The sequence below is a fragment of the Lepidochelys kempii genome, chromosome 3, assembly GCF_965140285.1.
Source record: "Lepidochelys kempii isolate rLepKem1 chromosome 3, rLepKem1.hap1, whole genome shotgun sequence".
NCBI lineage: Eukaryota > Metazoa > Chordata > Testudines > Cheloniidae > Lepidochelys > Lepidochelys kempii.
The window spans coordinates 129,875,902-129,890,822 of record NC_136382.1 but is presented as its reverse complement, the minus strand read 5'-3'; the positions used below and the strand labels follow the sequence as shown (position 1 = coordinate 129,890,822).

The 14,921-nt window shown below is 37.9% G+C and overlaps 1 protein-coding gene across 7 annotated transcripts in view; it reads left to right on the top strand.

Moving 5' to 3' along the window:
* The window catches only part of WDR27 (WD repeat domain 27), a 188,780-nt gene that overhangs the window by 82,771 nt on the left and 91,088 nt on the right, over nt 1–14,921 (top strand). For 6 of the 7 annotated variants that reach the window (XR_012158137.2, XM_073337962.2, XM_073337963.2 and 3 more), the window contains 2 exons: nt 4,524–4,621; nt 9,377–9,479. Coding sequence is in view for 6 of the 7 variants with exons in the window: in XM_073337962.2 (XP_073194063.1) it covers nt 4,524–4,621; nt 9,377–9,479 (201 nt within the window). In the remaining variant the exon portion in view is untranslated. Of the gene's footprint in view, nt 1–4,523; nt 4,622–9,376; nt 9,480–14,921 lie in introns of those variants that run through there. The other variant, XM_073337969.2, reaches the window with a different exon arrangement.

The following is a 14,921-nucleotide window of genomic DNA, read 5'->3' as shown; positions in this document are numbered from 1 at the left end:
AGAGATTAGCTAAGCTTCAGCCTAGCCAGCCCCTTTATAGGCCCAGCTGCAGCCTGATTGGGGCATGGCCCAGCTGCAGCCATTTCCCCAATCATCCTCGCTTTTCTTGCCCTCAGCCCTGGCTCTCTCCCAGGGCTGGCTTTTAAGCCCCCCAGGGCAGGAGCGGGTAACCGTCCCGCTACAAAGCCATAAATATAACTGGGGAGTTTACAATCTGTGAAAATCAGAATGTATAGACACAGTGGTTATGTTGAATAACATGGAATACATTCTCTGGAATGGGTATTCAAGTATAACAAGAAGAATGTAGCTAAAATAATAGAATTGACTGGGAAGTCACTATTTGAAAGATTTGTTAAATAATCTTAAATCTGGTTTGCTTGCCTGGTTGAATAAAATCATTGTACAAGGTAAAATGGACTTGTACAGCACTTTGTAGAATGCCAGAAATGAAGATATAAGCATGATTTGAATAGTATTCATCAAAAATATTCTGCATGTATATCATATTGTGCATTGTGGCTGTTTACTGGAGCAATAAATGATGAACAGAAGTTTTAGAACTGAAAATAAACGTCAGAAATGTGTAAGGATGGATGGCCTATAGTCTTTAGAGTTTACTTATATCTTTCAGAGTAGCAGCCGTGTTAGTCTGTATTCGCAAAAAGAAAAGGAGTACTTGTGGCACCTTAGAGACTAACCAATTTATTTGAGCATAAGCTTTCGTGAGCTACAGCTCACTTCATCAGATGCATGGTTAGTCTCTAAGGTGCCACTAGTACTCCTTTTCTTTTTACTTATATCTTGTTTTTCTAACACATATTCCATTCTTTCATTTTTTAAAAATTATTGTTGTACAGAGAATGTGGAAGTATTTGGACTTTGGATGTTGCATGAGAACTTGCAAGATGAATAGCAAGCACAAGTGAAGGCTAGATATGAGCTCAAGTACAGTTAGGAGTATAGAACATAAAACTGGAAGGGACCTCCTTGGTCATCAAATCCAGTTCCTTGCTACTGCAGGCAACTCCATCATATAATCCCATTCATAAATTTTTCAAACTCTGTCTTAAAACTAGTTAGGTTATTTGTCACCATTGCTTCTATTAGAAGTTTATTCCAGAACTTCACTCCTCTGTTGGTTAGCAACCTTCTAAATTAAGCACTAGTGACCTGCTTCAATACTGATTGAAGTTAGTGGGTAATGGATCAGGGCATGGCTTTAGTCCTCTACACCTAGAAGTAACGTTCAAGCCTCTTCTGCTCCCTTACACTCATGAGCAGAGGATTAGCAAGGCATGGTATGCATGTGGAAAGTAAGCATGAATGAGGAGACATTATTTCAAATGCATTTCTCAGCACGCGAAATAAAGCTTATCTATGCATTCCCATTTTTGGCCTTACTCCTAGTTACTAGGTGGGACTAACCTTGTAACCACATAAAAATACTTTCAATAATACACAGTCAGATAATTCCCCCTGTGCTCCCTGTCTTACACATCAGTTTTTGACATGCTGTTATGTGCAACATTTAACATGTGCTGTGCAATATTCAGCACTTTGGCCCCGATTCAACAAAGTTCTTACGCACAGGTGTAACTTGAAGTATGTGAGTAGTCCCTCTGAAGTCAATGGGCCCTATAGCCTCATGGGGACTGTACTGTCAGTTATACTGAGTGGAACAAACACATGAAAAATGCAGTTCACAGTAATATGCGCAAATGTAATATTGCCAGTGAATGTGAAAGTAGGTCATTTTTAACCACTCGCTAAGTGCAGTAAGCAATACATATTTGGCATGTCTCAATTAGAAATCATAGTATGCTGCCCTCCCAATGCTCTGGGTATGACATGATCTACAGTGCAGTTTAATTCTGCATCCTTTTTTAGACATATTCAGCTAGGATTTTCATTTGTTATATTATAACACACAATAAAATTCTATTGTTGTTTTAAAAAACCTTTCTTATTAAAAAAATTGTATGGAAAAAGGATAGTTAATTCTAGTTCAGGTTATAAATTTCCCTTACTTGCAAAATGTGACTGCTGCTTCTTCATGAAATTACCTCCATTGATCTTCCTTGTTGGACTTGTGCACTCATCTGTGCAGATCTAAGAGTGTTCATTCATGGAAGCAATATATTCTGATAGAGAACTCCAGTTACGGGTAGGTAAGCTAGCATTCTTTGATTAGACACAGACACCTGGATTTAGTGTTTCCTTAAAAAAAAAAAATCTAGGAGTTAGATTTAAAGGGACATGGTGTTAACAAGCCATAGAGAAGAGAGAGGGTTTGAAAAGGGCTTGTCTGATTTTTCCATTACCTCGCACATTCTGAAATAATTTACACCTGTGTAAAGTAAGTGTGAATTGGGTGTAATACACTACCAAATGACTACATAAGCTGCAAGGCAATGGGAAAAATCTGGCCTCCTGCCTGCCCCGAATTATGGACAGGGAGGAGAACTTGGACCTAAAATCAGCTAGCCAGGTTCAGAAATGGAAAGAGGATGGAATTAAAACTAGTGGAATTCAATGAGTTCAGTGAATAGTCTAGAGAATAGGAAGAGATGAGACTGAAGCACAAGAGACATGATGCTGAAAAGGCCTTTGGAGGCTACCAGGGAGATTTTGCAATGAGTACAGAAATGGACAAGAAGTTAGTGAAGATTTGAGGATAGGGTTGCGGGACAGGGTGGAATTAGATTTTCCTGTTTTCAGTTATCAATTGAGAAGTGCTGATGTACTTCGGCCATATTGCAGTTTGGAGAGGTGAAATAATGTTACAATACCCAAGACAATTGTTGGCTCCATACTCCAGTTGACTTTTGTGATATCTGTGAAATCAGCAGCATAGTGCATATTGGAGCATCCTATGAAGCAGGAGATGGGGATCCTCAATTTAAGGAGAATTGTACAAGAAAGAAATGGTGGGGAGGCAATTACAAGTCTATTAAGTGAATGCTGGATGCCTCATTTAACCTTGCCATTTGGGAAATTAATTTTGTATTTCTAGAGTTGTTATCATTACTCTATCTGGAGGTCACTTTTATGGCAGTGCTCAGTATCCATTGACTAAATATTGGAGTATTTCCCAGTTGTACGCCAGCTCTTGTGAAGAACAGAAGATTCTTGGCAGCTGAGCACTGATTGCGGGAAATGACCTTGAGATTTCTATTGTATGCAGCCAATTCAAGACCTTGAAGGGAGTGGGGGAGATTGCACTGTTTATTTTTAGTTCCCTGGTAACAAGATTTGTAGCTAGCAAAAAAAGACCAAGGTTTGTCAATATGGATGTTTACAAATGAGAGGAGTTAGACTGGATTTAATTATTTAAAGACATGAAGCCAAATTCAGCCCTGGTGTGAACGAGTGTAACTTCTATTGAAGGGAATGGAAATTACGCCAATTTATGCCAAGGCTGAATTTGGTCCATTGTTTGATATTGGCCTATCCCTGTATTATAGGGTTTAACTCTGTAGAGGTGGTTAATCTCTGCATTTTATTTTTTCTTCTATTTCTTTGTTTGCATGTTGATGTAAGTTCTGTTTATAACTCCAAACAAACACCATAACTAAGTTGAAAGTTGCTAAGATATTCTTTGCTTGTTTTGCATTTATATAAAAACATATTTTGTCATTCTATGGCTGTTACACTCTTGCGTGGATTATACTTCGGTGGAGAACATTATTATCTCCTAACATATGTCATCTTTGTATAATTGACCCATCTACAGTGTTTCTCTGAGACAGAATGTGAAGTATTCAACCCAAGGGCTTGGCAGCATGATAATGCCTTGTGGAAGGGGGCAGGGAGGAGGGAGCTTTATGGTTTGCTGACTCCTACTATGTATAAAGTTTTTGTGGAAAATATGGTCTGAACCTCTCCATAAGGCAGTGTGAGATGCAAAAGCATTCCTGTTCTCACTGCCAGCAGCTGGTATGCTGATCATATATTCCATAATTATTAGCAAGGTAGTTAGAGAGCCAAGAGGGGTTCTCTAACGACTACACACTCAGTGGGGTGTTCCATAATTTCTAGCATGAGCTGTTGCTAAGGAACCTCGAGAGTTTCCTTAGCTTCTTTATTAAAAGTTCCTTTGCTCAGTGTATCAGTTCCTGCCAATGGGAGTAGCTGTTTCCCTGTTCTTGTTGCCTTATTAAGGGCTGTTGGTCAGGCTGCAACCTGTCTTTTTGTCTGAAGACCGTGGAAGGACTGTAGTATGGATTTGCTTACAACAGATACTTCCTCCTGCAAAAAGTTCTAAAGTTAGCGAGGGGTACATTACAGGAAGAGGGTTTGAGAGAGGTGGTCTTGAAGGTTCATGTTCTGAAGAACCTGAAGGGTCTGGGGTGTGGCAAACTCATGTGAAGTCCATACAAATTGAACCCTGCCGGTGTTGCAAAGCCCCAGTTTTATATTTCAGCTCAATGTAGATAATGTCTGTGTAGATTTTAACTGAATGCATGAAATCTCTAAACACCGGAAGTGCTGCCATCTGAAAGAAGTCTCTAATGTTACAGGGATCAGCTTTTAGCACTCAGCCGCTTGAAGCTTACAATCTTTTCATGACCACAGCCACTGGTGATGGCATCAAACTGTGGGATTTGAGAACACTGAGGTAAGGCCGGATTACCTACATTAGAACTAAAAAGTCAGATATTCTCCTTATTCAGAGTCTTCATACTTTCTTAAACAAGTGAGGTATAACTAGTTAATATCTGTACTATGCTCTGAACATATAAGGCACATGTTAACTATTATCTGAAGAAAATGGCTAACCAGCGGTAGCTACAGTAAACTCAAAAGTAATTTTTTTTTCTTTATAATAAATATGCAGGACCTGATGTTTCTCTTCATCATATCAGTGTTTTTCTACGATTCCAGCATAAAAGTGGTATAATGGAGTGCGGAATCAGGCTTGCAATCTTGAGGGGTTTTTTATTTCTTTTAAAGGATAATCTCAGATTGTTTGTTTAGGAATATTAACTGTTTACACAAAATAAAAGTTACATTTGAGCCCTTGGTTGCCCAGGAAAAGCTCACTAAAGTAGAAGCCATTGAACAGTCAACGTTTGTCAACTATTGCCACATACTTACCTCGGATATCACTTATTTCAAATATAAAATAGTATATTGTGCTATGGCAATGATAGTGTTCCCAAAACATCATGCCAGCCTATCTGTTATAACAGATCCACCATATGATCTGGTGTTTAAAATAGGAATGGACTTTTATGTAACTAAATTATTATTATAAATCATGTATATACAACCAGAAATGTATGTGGTGATTTCTAAAACCAGATGTCCCCTCCTCCAAAATACAATCTAGCACAAGAAAAGATCTCCCGCTGTCCCCCCACCAAAATACTCCCAAACCAAACAACAAGAAAAAAAAAAGGAGGGATAGCTGTTCAGGAAAGGGAAGATTTGGGGAGATCTCTGTTGAGGAGGGTAAGGTATGAAATATTTCTAAAAGAAAAGGATTTTAGAGAGCTGATTTGAAAGAGAGGGGAAGTACATTAGTTTTAAGTGATATTCTTGGGTTTCTTGTTTGTTTTTTATTAAATGTAATGTTTTATGGTTTGCCTATTAGTTTGTGTTTTTTTTAATTGAAGATAACATCAAGTATTCCTTAGTTATTTTCACTTTTTTTGTTTGTAAAAAATCTGTTAAGCCCATAGAAGGGCATGTAAGTTCTTGCCAAAATATGGCGCCTTATTGCCCCCACCAATGTCAAAAAGTAATAAAACTGGAGACTTCTGTGGTTGGAAACTATTATGTTCCTATGTTTTTGTAATCAGCTGGTCTAACTACTATTCTAGAAGAATAATAAATGAGTTGAGAACTTTTCACAGATCACTTACCTGCCTTTTCCTTTTGCCTTTTCCTTCTTAAAATATTAATATAAGCAAAGCTGGTGAATGGTAAAGTAGTTAAAAGTAAAAGCTGGGTAATCAATTAAATGCATGTGTCCTGGGGGGGAAGGGAATAATTTATTTATGTTCTTGCTTCTTGTTTAGTTTGGCAGGGTTATTATATTCACTGAGTTCAGATGGCTAAATTAAAAAAATTAAAGCAGGTCCTTTGTGGCCCATATTTAAAGTACCTGTCTGTAAATATGAACTATAATGCTCACTGGCAGTGACTGCTGTACTGAAGTTGCAAAAAAGATTGTTATATCCTCAGCTTTTCACTAGCATATAACTTTCTAAAATGTTCTGTTCAGATGACACTTTCTGTCCTTGCTCTATTCACAAGTGGAATTTTCTGGAAAAATTGCCTTTTTTTTTGTGGCCATTTTTTAGTTCCCGCAAGGAAGAAAATAGTTTACTCTCTCCTTTCTACCTACTCCAGTAGGTGTTATTCACATAGATAATTAAAAAATAGCTGAGTTTAGAATGTTCTGATTTATCATGGAAGAAGTCTGGGATAAAGCGTAGGGGCATTGAACAGTTATGCACTTTACAAATTTTTGGTTTTATGTCCGTAAAGCTAGTAGTACACAAAACACATGGATCGCCCTCATTTTTTTGTTTATGGGTGTTACTTTGAACATGTCTCTGACATATGTATTCCTGACGTGGTTTTTCTTGCTTACACCACTCATCCATCTCAACAATTGCATTTCTGTGGAACAGATCGTTTACTCAAGTTTCTTCTTTATTGCCCAACACTCAGTGCAACACATTAAAACTGGAGGGACCACCATTTTGTAGATTTTTCCCTTTTAATCCTACTGGTATTTTCTGTCTCACTTTTTTGTGGGCAAAAAAAGTATTTTAAAGACATCCTCAAAGCCAACATGAAGAACATTTATATTGATATAAAACTCATGGGAAACCCGAGCCCTCAACCGACCAAAATGGAAAAGGACCTTGTGGCAAGGATTCCAGTATGTCGAGATCCAAGGAAGATAATAGGAAATGGAGAAATGGGAAAGGAGAAAAGAATGCACTGCAGCCTGACTCAACAATCCAGGTCCACCCAGGAAATGTCTGCCCCAACTGTGAAAAGATCTGTGGATCCTGAATAGGTCTCATTAGCCACCCCTGGATCCACTGGTGATAACTGGCTATAATTTTATGGAAAACAATCATCCTCAAAATCTGAGGGATCGCCAGCAATCTTCCTGACACATATTACACCACTTACCCTCTCTCCATTTGAGCCCAGTGTTTATTATCCTAGCTCTAATTTCATCCTCCATTTTCCCAGTTTCTGGAACCCAGATACTTGAAACTTTGCATTTTCAGTACTTGTCTGCCCTTCTAGTTTCAAGGGTAATTTTTCAGTGTTCACATTATTGAAATGCCATACCATATGCTATTTTTCCTCTCCTTATTTTGGGTTGATGTCTCTCCAACACACCTCTCCATTTATCAAGATCCTCTTCTAGACTGTCTTTCTGCTCACTGCATAGAATATCATCTGCAAACAGCATGCACCAAGGTGCTCTTTCTGTATGTTCCTTGTCAGGGTATCCAGGACAAGGATATAGAAGAAAGGCTCATTGCTGATCTCTGATGCATGCCCATCTTTACTGATAATTCATCTGTTTCACCACTAGAAGTTCTGACTGTTGACATTGCACCTACATACAAGGCTTGAACAAGCTGCACATAAAGTTTTGATACCACTTTCTCCCTCAGATACCGCCATATGACTTCTGTTGGAACTCAGTCAGATCTTTTCCAAATCAGTGAACACCATGTGAAGAATTTTCCTTTTCTCTCTAAATTTTTCCACTAACTGTTTCAGTGCAAAAATAGCATGTGAATGGGGAAGCATACTGTAAGTCTTCATCAGTATGAATAGTGTACAGGAAATGCAGTAATAATTAACTCAACAATAGATCTTTTGGCATCACTCTTTTGCTTTGTCTTATAGATTTTAAGTGTCTGTGTAATTATATATATGTTCACACCTATATGTGAAACATATGCCACGATGTATATCCAAAATCCCAACGAGAAAAAGGATTCTTCGTATTGTGCATAAACTAAATTGGTACTCTGCATGCAGAAAGTTTCTGTAGAAGAATGTTTTAATGCCTATACATTGTTTTGATGATTCTAGAGGCTACAGCTTGCTGTGAAGACTACAGACTTAATCTTGGCACATAATAGATTTCATAAAGATGTACCATTTTATTCTGTACAAATATATCTGGAAAGTCCATATAATTGAAAATGTTTATAATATAGTGCAGTAATATTGCAAAAACATCATTCAAGCTGAATTTAGACATTTCCAGTTTAAAAGCAATTCACAATTAATAGTTAAGGTAGGAATGTGCAGTCCATTGACTGTGCTGTTTTGACATACAGTAGTTGTAGAGAACTATACACTGCGTGTTGTGAACTAGCAGTACAAAAATAGGCACTAAGTGTCCAGAACTCACATAAAAGATAAAGGTAGAGTTGGAGTTTTGGAGCTCATTTATGAGACCACATGTGTCATATCTTAAGCTAGATTGTAAACTCCTCATGGCATGGCTTATGCCTTCCTTTGTGTTTGCACATTTGGATCCTGATTCTAATGGGAGCTTTCAGGTCATTACATGAATGCAAATAATTAATTTTTAGCTAATAAGCACATAGTTAATTTGGAGGCGATTTTAGTTCTTTTTTTCGAATATACCAACACCCCCTTTCCTTTCCTCATCCCACACTGAGAGCCAAGGGAGAATGGTGATAGTGCTCTTCTTTCTTGTTTTCTTCTTTTGGAGGGGGCCAAAGGTTCAGTTTGCTCAGGAATTACGCAAAGCGAATGCTCTGTTCTGTGCTCTGATTTCTTTTACTGCGCAAGTTTAGGAAGAACAAGCAGAAAGAAGATCAAAGCTTCCACTCTGCACTGTTCTAGAAGTTTGCTGCTAGGAAGTACTCAATGAGAAAACATCTGTTAGGCCAGTCCTGACCTGCTTGAGTCAAATGAAGTTGGACCGTTTATGTGTATTAACATTAGTGGAGAATTTAAGCACTGGGTTTGAGAGTCAAATTGGTCTACAAAACTGTGGCTGGAATATTTGCTGATTGGGTGATCCCAGGAGTGTTTGTCTCTATCCCAGAAAATTTAAATCTCAAACTGAAAAATTTGAGTTGGTAAACATTCTTTATAATTTTACATTCTAACTTCCAGTGTTTCAAATTTATTTTAGATTATTATATTTCTTTAACATCAGTTACTCCTATCCACCTGCAAAAATGATATTGAAGATTTAATTTCTAGTATTGTATTGGTAACTAGGCAGATGTTGATCTGAATTTAGCAAAACTTCACAAAAATAAATGATTGTAACTATCAACTCTGCAGCTAGTTTAAAAATATACTTTTTAGCCAACGTTAATTTTTTATTTTATTTCCCCTAAAGGTGTGAACGTCGATTTGAAGGACATATTAACCGCTGCCACCCATGTGGAATAGCTGTCACTCCCTGTGGGCAATTCATAGCCTGTGGATCAGAAGATAAAAGTGTGCGTAATAATATTTTATGACTTTTGTTGTAAACTATAGAGCTGCTTCTAATATATTCATCAAGTGTCCTTTCATGCATTCTTCTGGGGCCTTAGATAAGAGCAGAAAAACTGAGATCTTGTGTGCTCTCTTTGAATACCAAGGATCCTACTTCACATTCATAAGACTCTGGGCTTCCCCTCATGCTGTTGGCCAAAATGTCGTCTTCTTTTTACTGTTATGTAATGTGCTGTGTGCCTGTTGGCTGCATTTTCATTTGGTTGAATGTAGTGTGTGTGTGTGTGTGCATGTGTGTATTAGTTCAAGCACTTTGAGATAAACTTTTTACGTACCTTTAAAAATAGTAGATATGTTTTGGATTCCAAATACCTGAAAGAGCATACATATCTGATTCTTGACACCATAAAGATGTATGCAGTGCATACATACAGTGCATTTTCTTGCATGGCAGAGAAAATAATTTTCTTTTAAATAATTCACATTCCATCATTTCTCCTGGAAAATGCAACAGACTCTCAGAATTCAGAACAGTTTTTAAAAGCTAATTTATTACATTTCATGCAATGCATGACTCAGAGTTCTCACCACCACTAACAGTGGATGGCACATGGTACCAGTTATGGCAATTCCTGTGATGTGCATATCTGAACAATAGGAACTGTGTAGAAACTACAAATTCATTTTGCGTAGATTGCCAAACTGCCTTCAGGTGGTGATGACTTTTATTTATGGGTTGGAGATGAATCAGTGACCTAGATGAAAAATGGTAAGGCATTTAGCTGTACTTAGATCCCATTGGAAATGAATCCCAATTGTAAAAGTTCAATTGAGGGTGTTCTTGTTTAAAGATGGTTTCTCTTTTCTCATTGGCTAGTACCATCAGACCCTACTGCCACCTGTAATTAATTCTGGTAAATGTGCATTTGCTTTAGATGTAGTAGACACTCTCAAATAAAAGCAGATTATAATTTGTACAAGTATTCAAATAATGTAAATTTGGTAGGTTGTGCACTTCTTTGCATAATTTTTACTATACCCTTATGCTTGATAGCAGCCCTTGCTCCATTTCTTCACTGATTCACTAGAGGGTAGTTACTTTCTGGCTGGTGATATATACTTTGGGGACTCTGCACCATGTGGGATCAGATTTCTATTGAACATAAATCTCCTCAAAGCATTTTGGTAGGGAATCTATTTTACTTTTATCTATATTCTTTACTGTTAACTCTTTAAGGCTATATGAGTAGGATGTTCAAACATTGATCTCAAATTCAGAAGCAAAAGTAACTGCAATAGCAGACTGTTGTTGAAACCCTGGCTCCTAATACCATCTGCAGACAAGTGTTTTGCTTGGAAGGGCTGTAGTAATTAAGGTTCTGTTAATATTTCTCTTGTCTGAATGCTGGTAATCTGCTTTTCAAAGTGTTCTTTGAAAAAATGTCATTTTCAGAAGAGAGGGGTTTTTTCCCTTTAAGATGAAATGTAATTTAAATTATTGGTTTGAAGTTTAAACTGTATGCTCATGATTTATAGTTGAGACTGATAACTAAGGTCCATGGTAGGTAGTATAAAAATACATAGGACCAGATTGTAAACCCTGTTCTGCTCCAAGTCCTGTTGGGATACTGCTGATATGGGAGAGTCCCCTGTAGGTCTGGAGTCAGCTGAGTTAGCTTCTATGCCTCTCTCTTAACCATTTGGTGCCAAGGGGGGATTTGTTGTGGGTGGTGAGTAAACGTGGATAGAGCATTATGCACTATTCATTCCAGCTACCACAGCTGGCATATGGTCTTTGTGGGACTCTGCCAGCTAACACATTTCAGTGCAGCCCCTGGGTGGCTCTAATTTGCATCTGGCTCTGGACAGAGAATCATTGACCTGTAAGTGTTTAGCTTGCTGTCTTTCAGCTGGCACTCCTACAGTTCTGCTTTACTCATAGGCCAATTGCTAAGAGGTCTTGAACATGTCAGGAGCCATGAATACAGTGTGATAGCATGCTTTCCCAAGTATAATTTGATATTAGGAAACCTGAATCAATACATCAGACTTTAAAAAAAAAAGTATTCATCATACTTTAGGAGTTACAGCAAATGTTTGATGTGCACCTTAGTCCTTAACCTTTTTATAATCCACTGTTTACTGCAACTCACATTGTGAACAACATAGATCATTGGATAGTGGGATATAAATACTATATATGATGTTTGGCACATTACAGAAACTTCATAGAATCATAGAATATCAGGGTTGGAAGGGACCCCAGAAGGTCATCTAGTCCAACCCCCTGCTCGAAGCAGGACCAATTCCCAGTTAAATCATCCCAGCCAGGGCTTTGTCAAGCCTGACCATAAAAACCTCTAAGGAAGGAGATTCTACCACCTCCCTAGGTAACGCATTCCAGTGTTTCACCACCCTCTTAGTGAAAAAGGTTTTCCTAATATCTAATCTAAACCTCCCCCACTGCAACTTGAGACCATTACTCCTCGTTCTGTCATCTGCTACCATTGAGAACAGTCTAGAGCCATCCTCTTTGGAACCCCCTTTCAGGTAGTTGAAAGCAGCTATCAAATCCCCCCTCATTCTTCTCTTCTGCAGGCTAAACAATCCCAGCTCCCTCAGCCTCTCCTCATAACTCATGTGTTCCAGTCCCCTAATCATTTTTGTTGCCCTTCGCTGGACTCTCTCCAATTTATCCACATCCTTCTTGTAGTGTGGGGCCCAAAACTGGACACAGTACTCCAGATGAGGCCTCACCAATGTCGAATAGATTTTGTTGATATCTGTCTGCTGGAGACTCTGAAAATAAATTCGAGGTTAATCTGCGAAAACATTCCAGCTCTGTAGCGCTCTTTGTTCATTGCCCATAAATTTATACTTATATGTTTGACTCAAATCAGTCCCAACACTGGAATTTTGGATATTAATATTATTGCATTATGTGGGTTTAGATATCATTCATTTTTTGTTGAACCAACTTTCCTTGAAGATTTAGAAAGTTTAGAACTCCACTACTTGATTTTTACCAAAGGATCTGAAATTATCCAGTCTAGTAGGATAATATTTTAGTTTTTATCCTTTTAGGAGGACTTCTTTAAAATGTTGACGGTTAATATACTTTATAACTTGTACTGTTCTTTTTAAATTTAAAAACAAATCAAAGCACTTGACATTCCAGACATGTTATCAACGCTAATAGCATCCTGATAGCTGTATCGAACTGTAACTGAAACAGTTTTTCAGAATATCTAAAGCCAGCTACTCTTACAGTCCATATTCTATACTTGATCATCTGCAGAAGCTGAGGAAATTTGTGCAAGAGTGTCAGAAATACAGCAACATGGGCAAAGACCTTATCTTGAAGCACTGGATTCTGGAAAGAAGTTTATGTAACTTTTCTCTGCCCAACAAGTCAGAAATGATGATGTATCTTAAAGCCATCTGTGATTCCATTTATCAAGCACAGTACTTGCACCTCTTCTTTAAACAAATGTGAACTGAATTTGAAACCAAACGAGCCACTAATGCAATATAATTCAGAGACATTAATCTTAAACTGTCTTTGTATTCACATTAAGAGAAATGTTTGACAAGGAAGAAAATGTGTTGGCAACACTGATTAAAAGTAAAATTGAAACCATATTTCCACAGGGTGCAGAAACAGATCACTGAACCAAGTTATTATAAACAAAGAGTTGCAGATGCTATCCTCCTTTCCCCCTTCTTATGAAGTATGTTAGACCTGTTTTTTGCTAAGAACAACTCACCACAGCTCCTGTTTGGTTTGAGCAAGAGTTCTGTTTCCTTTTGACTCACTTGGCAGAGCTATTACTATTTAATGATGAGGATTCCAGGGCAGTGTCATGGAAGCTGTATATGCAGGAGGTCCAGCCCATGGGATGAGGGGCTCTGCTAATTGACCATGTCCTGTCAGAATATATGCTCTCCGGTGTCAGACAGCAGTTGATAGCGAGGGCAGGATCAGTTCTAACAGGAAAGTTTCCATAGCGTGAAAAATATAAGTTCCAGTAACCAGATACCTGTAGCATCCTGGTCCTGAATTTAGTCAGATTCATGTCCAGTGATTACAGAGCACGCTAAATCAGAAATGCTATTTTACAATAGCCTTTTTACTTATGGCTGTCAATTATCTGTGTGATTTTTGTAAATAAATAAATGGATGTAATAATAATTTCTTTCAGACCAACCAAATGGATCATTGCAAGTCTCTAAATAGCAAACAAGGATATGAAACAAAAGCTCCAACCAGTATCAGGGCTTGTCAAGGTTCCTCCCCCACTCTGAACTCTAGGGTACAGATGTGGGGACCTGCATGAAAACCTCCTAAGCTTACTTTTACCAGCTTAGGTTAAAACTTCCCCAAGGTACAAATTAATTTTAACCTTTGTCCTTGGAATATCCACTGCCACCACCAAACTCTAACTGGATTTACTGGGAAACGCAGTTTGGACACGTCTTTCCCCCCAAAATCCTCCCAACCTTTGCACACCACTTCCTGGGAAAGGTTTGGTAAAAATCCTCACCAATTTGCATAGGTGACCACAGACCCAAACCCTTGGATCTGAGAACAATGAAAAAGCATTCAGTTTTCTTACAAGAAGACTTTTAATAGAAATAGAAGTAGATAGAAGTAAAGGAATCACCCCTGTAAAATCAGGATGGTAGATACCTTACAGGGTAATTGGATTCAAAACATAGAGAATCCCTCTAGGCAAAACCTTAAGTTACAAAAAAGACACACAGACAGAAATAGTCATTCTATTCAGCACAATTCTTTTCTCAGCCATTTAAAGAAATCATAATCTAACGCATACCTAGCTAGATTACTTACTAAAGTTCTAAGACTCCATTCCATTCCCCAGCATATAGACAGACACACAGACCCTTTGTTTCTCTCCCTCCTCCCAACTTTTGAAAGTATCTTGTCTCCTCATTGGTCATTTTGGTCAGGTGCCAGCGAGGTTACCTTTAGCTTCTTAACCCTTTACAGGTGAGAGGATTTTTCCTCTGGCCAGGAGGGATTTTAAAGGGGTTTACCCTTCCCTTTATATTTATGACAGGGCTCCATTTTGCTGAACTCTTTATAAAAACATTTGCAGAAACATTTGGTGCCCAAAGAGATCACAATCTAAAAGAAGAAAACAAATCTGAAGTGTATGGGAAACAACAATTTTTAAGCACACATTTTTGAATGCATATACGTCCTGGCTTCATTTTTCTATACTGTATTTAATGAGGTTTTAGTTAGCCGACTGGTTTAATTATTCAAGAAATTATTTCCTTCAGGGTTTTTTTCTTTGAATACCTTTGAGTAAATTCCAAGATTGCAGAAATAAAGTGGGGAATGTAGAAATAAAGATTTAGGTCTATAATTATGTTTAGATTTGGTTTTTCCAGGTCTCTTTGATCTATAGAGTTTAAGG